The following is a 6,000-nucleotide window of genomic DNA, read 5'->3' as shown; positions in this document are numbered from 1 at the left end:
GAGGAAAAAGTTGTTATCTTTATTTAAAAAAAGACCAATAATACTGACATATTTAAAAAGCAATTCACACTCATACAAAAGTATTCATGTGTTCTCCAAAACCACTGTATATTAAATGTCAGCATTTTAATCATGTTTTGAATTTACTAAAAATAGATGGTTTTTAGCCTAGTTATTTAAGCAACTGCAAAAAATCAGTAAGACCAGCGTTGGGCATGTAACGCAGTAGGACTGTTTGGCAGCCTAGAACAACATTCCCATCCCTTGTGGCAGCCCCTGAGCAGGGATCAGCTCACCCTGGAGAAGCAGGACGAGGGGCTGCGCGACATCGGACACGGTCAGATATGCACAAAGCTCTAAGGACCACGTCCTGTTCTTTCCATAGGAAGACCATTGCACTTTGGAGCTCACCAAATGACGCCGAACAAACGTCCTACAGCATCTTTAAGGCTAAACTATTTGAGAAAATGAACTGCTATCTTTCAGATCATCGGTGTGGACAGAGGAGGTGTAGTTCTGATTCAAAATCAATCTAAATAACAAGGCTTTTTGGAAACCACGCGCGATAAAGGCTCAGACAATAGCAGTGCTCGCTTTCACTTTGAGCTCAGCTGGAACAGCCTCTGTTTGCTCCACCAGCACAAATAGCAGCATCGAGATTTTCTAAAATTATTCTCGTGGGGAAAGCAAATGTCGTCAAGTCCCACTTCTTTTCACGCTCCAACTCCTGTTGCATTTGCCTTACAAGATCTATATAGCTATGGTTTGCGATATTGCCACGAGTCCATAGAGCGTCCCGTGCTGGCTGAAGCCAAACCGCCCCCATCGGGCAGCACTTCAGCACAGCCCCGTCTTTTCAACTGCCAAGCGTTCGCTGCCCCATGGCAGCAGTGACATTCCAAAAGTGGAAAGAGCTGAAACTAAGGGAGTTATGGCACAACGGGCATCTTAATTTATAGCTACCATTGGTCCTGAGGCTTCGTATCTTCCTCTGCCATACTGCAGCTGTGGAACATTCCAGCGTCGACAGGCAGCCGGAGACATCAGGTCATATAGCGAGTAATAGCTCTCAGAGCATAAAGTAGTTCGGCTTGCATCCGAGCTTCTACCAGAAGCAAATTTACATGGACCTTTCAGAAGGAAAAGAAGTCACTCTTGAGCACAGAAACGTACTTCAGGAAGAGGAAGTCTGTGGGGCTGTGGTTTTCAGATTAGCTTTTGCCTTAGCAGTGGGGGAGAGCTTTGCGTGCTTCAGCTACCCAGGAAACTACATTAGTTCTATCAGTAAAGCTTGCTGCAGGAGGAAAGATTTAAGAGGTGCTCCACTGCTGCAGCACAACTCAGCAGTGGGGCACGGGGTGGGGGGTGGTTCAAGTAGGGCCAGGGAGGTAAGAAAAGGTGGGTAACCTGTAGTTAGGCCAACTGCTTTAGCTGGAAAAAAACAGACAAGCTTTCAAGCACAGAAGCCCTTCAGCAGTAGCTGACTACGTGCAGCTTGGAAATGACTGTGGAAGTTTAGCTTGATTTAGTTAATTAGTTGAAGGCAAAGGGGTGGTTGGTACCTGTGGAGCGGAGGGGGTTGTTAGCAAAGGAAGAGGTGGTAAGGTCGTTTGCCCCTGTGGGTCAGAGAGAGAAACACACAGCTAATTACACACAGGTAATTATTGCCTGGACAATGAGGGGGTGGGAAGCAGCAGTGAAGCACAGGGGAAATCTTTAACATGCCATACAACTTTTGCTTCTGCTGAGGGAGAGGCTCCCAGCTGCTACCAGAGGCAAGAATCTGAGTTGCCCAGCCCATCTCTCAGTGTAAGCACTGCACTTCTGCGGAGGGGTGATAAAGAACCATGCGGTGGTGGGGGGTGAGAAATGTTTGTTTCCACACATAATGGCTGTGCCTGGCTGCCCTGGCAGCGCTTCCATAAGGATGGTGTGGGAACGGCTACTGAGTATGTGTACAGGCCTTGGGTTTGGGCACGGAGATGTGAAGTTTGGGGCTTTAAAGAAGGGTTTGTGTGCTTGAAAGCTTGTAAATCTAACAAAAAAAAAATGATATGAACTATTTTTCTTCCACCTTTAAGTAAGTCGTATAGTACCCCTATTATAACTGAGTATCTCAGCTATTTTCACAAGGAGTTAAGCTGTTATCTAGCAAATGTTCATCATGAAAATTACTTCAGTCTGGGAATCCAAGCGGAAGCCCAGTACTGCTGTTAGCCAAATGCTGGCTGGGTAGGTGCGCTGGTAGCAGGGTTAACAGATCTCCCACCCCCGCCCTTCAGAATGCACGCGCACTGTACCTTCTCAGAGTGTTCAAACTGCCTCCAGAAGCTATCATACATTCTTTTTGTGGTCTTTTCAGGAGTGCAAACCACAGTCTTGATATAAACTTTAAAGCTGCGGTCCAACAACTGATTAATTTCACCATAGTCGTAATCATCGTATCTGTTTGGAATTGAAAGAAACACACTTTCATTTTCAAGCAGCACTTATTTCACTTGCATTTTTTTCTTTGTAGCTTCCTATGAGAAAAATCAATTACTGTGTAATTTGTACCACTATTGGATGTTTAAAAAGAGAACAAAAAAGCAAGCAAACACACACATATTTGCTTAATAAGAGTTCTGCTTCAGTTAGAAAAAAAAAGCCAGTATTAGCAAATCTGACGTATATAAGAACAAAGGAATCAAACTGACCTTATTCCAAACATACAATGAATGTAGTTCCAAATAGCTCGTCTTAGCATTGAGGTATCCACGTCTTTGTGCATGGCCATTGTGTTGTAAGTCAGATTATAAGCAATGTGAAACTTCTCATCAAGTAGCTGTCCCACATCTGGGTAAAGACGATTAACCAAGGAATAGCCGTGGTCTTCCCAAGAGTAATCCTTAAAAGAAGAACAAATGCAGACATGAACTTGTGAAGGTCTGGTGCTTTAGAGTCGTTTATCTCAGGGCAGATAACGGTAGGGGTTTTGTTTGCTTGCTTGCTTTCTCACCCACGGGGCAGTAAACTACAGCGCACCAAGCGGAGAGCACTTGAAGCGTTCTGTGAGCAGCTCCGTCCTGCTTACCTGAGCTCGAAAGGTGGGCACGTGCATCCCGTGTCTGGAGAAGTCCTTGTAACCATAGCTGGTGTCCTCAAAGTGACGAGACACATCTCTTGTTGGCGCCGATTCTTCATCTTCTGTTAATTTCAAACAGAATTCCACACAATTTCAGTAACATCAAACTGGAATTGGAACTATTACAGCAAAATGGGAGTTTCTGTACTCTTTAACATAAATACAGTTTCACCAGACTACCCAGATTAAAAATCTTTGGTATGGCTTAGTATGGCCGCACCTATGACTCCCTAGAGGAAGCTCCTTAAAGAACATCCAGATTCTCTCTTACAAACGAGCATTTTTTCTCCCTTCTATATACATACCTATCTTCAGTGCTGGCACTACTTTGCTTTTTTTTTTTTTTAAGCATTTCCAGAAGAAAACAAGGCACTCCCCATCTCAATCCCTTCAAAGCAATGGTACGGTGTTTGTGACATCTAACACCTTTTTTCCTTCTGCAATGGTATGCATGTCTTCAAGCAATTTGGAACAGTGTAAACATGCAGACACACCACATTGCACTACCTGAAGAACACACCAACATGCTTTCTCTCTTCTCTCTTTCAAAACGTGTAGCCATCTCCTCCTGGCTGGCTTCCTCTTCATCTCTGCACTCCTGCAGTTGCTTCATTTTCTCCATAAGAGCTTCAACTTCACAGACCGACTCTGTAGTCTTGAAAAAGAGACATGGACATTTCATTTCTCTGTGTAACACAAACTGACGAGCATGGCAGAAAATCATCAAGCCAGAAAATTCAAACAGTTGTGTCCTGCATTTACATCTCCAAATACTGATTTTTCTAGGAAACAAATACTGATTTTTCTAGGAAACCGGCTCTTGAGAGAGATCTGCACTGACCTCAGAGTTCACCTTTAGTCATCATCTTTTCTCAGTCAGACCCCTGGTGGTTTTGGTAGGTTTTAAGAGAAGCCTCAGCTTTTCGAAACCAGTGGCTGTTGTACTAAAATTGAAGTATTTTCTCTTACTTAATCTAGATGTTTAGCAACTGAAAAACGAGGGGCTGTAACAGAAATTCTGATAGAGGAAGTAATCACAATTTACTGCCCAACTGTTATTTTTTCCCCTCCTCTGCCCACATATTGAAGAAATCATGGAGGAGAACAGTCAGAGTGTAAGTGTATATGCAATGAAATCTCAGAGGCCAGCTAGCAGGACATAATCTTATTTCACAAGAGTTGTTTTGTCACCACCATAAGACACCATTAATTCAATATCTGGTTCTGTAAAAATCCACCTGTACAAAGCAAGATGAAGTTATCTTCAATTTATGCTGTTTTCCCCCTTCCCTCTTTGCCCTTTGCAATCAGTTTGCTCCTTCAGAAAACCAGCAAGCTCATCAGACAAAACCTGAATGCCATCTGCACCGTTACAGCAAAGTCTCACCCCGCAAGGAACCCACGCTGAAAATATCACCACACTCACATCATGCTTCTCACCAACTGGAAGCGAGCACACATCAGTGAGCACAGTGCTGCAGGCAGGAAGCACTGTTTTAGACACAGGGTCAGAAAATGGTGAAAGATCTGGTGCGTGATGCATCAAAAACACCTCAAGGCATCAAAAGCTGCACTCGAAGGAAGAGCCAACTTTCCAGTGTACACGTGGAAAAGAAAAAAGCACTCCTGGTCACAGCTGCTCAGGCCATGCATCGCAGTCTAGCTGAGGTCAGCAGCAGTCATTCAGTTAAGCAAACAGACGAGACACAAAGAGCAGACGACAACAGAGAGATTGTATCTCTGTCTCTTCCTTCGGTGGCTTCCCGCAGCGTCATTTCTGCACCTCCTAAGTGTCTCTTTTCAACTGGTTGCTCTTCATCTAGATTAGGCTAAGCCATCCCACTCTCACTGAACAGAAAGGCATCCTCGGTGTATTCAGTTCACAAAGAAACTACTGCTACTGAGAGAGGTTGTTTGTTCAGACAGACACTTACCGGAATACTTGCAGCCGGGCTGGCATGAATGTCATCCACCCCGTGGTAGCCATTTGTGATATCACACAAGCAGTAGTTGCTGACAGAAGGTGGCCTGAAGGTGTGACCGCCTTCGCAGTCGATCTCTGGGCTGATTCCGCAGCCAAACGTGAAGGAAGCAAGGGAGTGGTAGTGTGTCAGCAGAACAACAGCGTGGATCAGCTCTGCCAGGGACCAGCTGTTCTCTTCTGTCTTCAGAAGTTGCTTTAAAAAATAATGCAAGACAAAAGCACTAACTTTAAAAAAGGGTTCAGATGATTCCACCTCCATCCAATTTATTAGCGCATGTCTTTGCCCGCTGAAGTTATTTTCCCTGTATCCACAGTTGCCTCTAACTCTCTGCTGCTACTAGTGTGCTCTGTGTCCCAGCTGCAGGTGACCTGGGGTTAAGCCACACACACACACACAGATGACTCCATTCTTCTCCCCAGCCCCTAAACAGCTACTGAAACCACTGCAGTTTCTATTTAGCACCGTATGGTTTGCACCAAAGCCAGGCTGAATTGTGCTGAAATTTCACACCTCTGATGAAGATGCAACCGCAAGAGTTTCACGTTTCTTCTGCTGGTCCTTAGAGACTTGGAAAACCCTGGCAACTCCTGGCAAACCAGCTGTGTTAAAACTTAGCACCAGGGCTGGGCTCTGTCTCGTCCTTGTGGGTGGAATGCTCTACATTTGGCAAGAAGCTTCTAACCCCCACTTCCCCTTCAGGCAGGAAAGTGTGGGAGGTTTGGGGCCTCCTGGCACAGCGTGCATCCTACCCCCAAGCCTGCTGTCATTCCCCCACTTTGCACCTGGCAGGCAGCACTGAGCAAGCCCCAGCACCTGCCTCCTCTGTGCTAGGGGGAGAGGGAAGGGCAGGGGAGGAGAACTTGCTCCAGTAGCCACCATCAGGACAGAACA

At 45.3% G+C, this 6,000-nt stretch overlaps 1 protein-coding gene across 12 annotated transcripts in view; it reads right to left on the bottom strand.

Annotated features, from left to right (window-relative positions):
* SESN1 (sestrin 1) overlaps nucleotides 1–6,000 on the bottom strand; it is a 65,952-nt gene continuing 59,952 nt past the window's right edge. For 7 of the 12 annotated variants that reach the window (XM_015858663.3, XM_015858667.2, XM_085543650.1 and 4 more), the window contains 7 exons: nucleotides 5,059–5,301; nucleotides 3,632–3,779; nucleotides 3,074–3,186; nucleotides 2,697–2,887; nucleotides 2,301–2,445; nucleotides 1,563–1,616; nucleotides 1–1,130 (listed from right to left, as the gene is read on the bottom strand). In XM_015858663.3, the coding sequence (XP_015714149.1) occupies nucleotides 1,044–1,130; nucleotides 1,563–1,616; nucleotides 2,301–2,445; nucleotides 2,697–2,887; nucleotides 3,074–3,186; nucleotides 3,632–3,779; nucleotides 5,059–5,301 (981 nt within the window). In that variant the 3' untranslated portion in view covers nucleotides 1–1,043. The remainder of the gene's footprint in view (nucleotides 1,131–1,562; nucleotides 1,617–2,300; nucleotides 2,446–2,696; nucleotides 2,888–3,073; nucleotides 3,187–3,631; nucleotides 3,780–5,058; nucleotides 5,302–6,000) is intronic. The other 5 variants (XM_015858664.3, XM_085543648.1, XM_085543654.1 and 2 more) reach the window with 1 other exon arrangement.

This window comes from Coturnix japonica, chromosome 3, assembly GCF_054131305.1.
Source record: "Coturnix japonica strain WE chromosome 3, WE-NBRP24, whole genome shotgun sequence".
In the NCBI taxonomy this organism is placed as follows: domain Eukaryota; kingdom Metazoa; phylum Chordata; class Aves; order Galliformes; family Phasianidae; genus Coturnix; species Coturnix japonica.
This window is presented reverse-complemented; position numbering and strand designations above follow the sequence as displayed.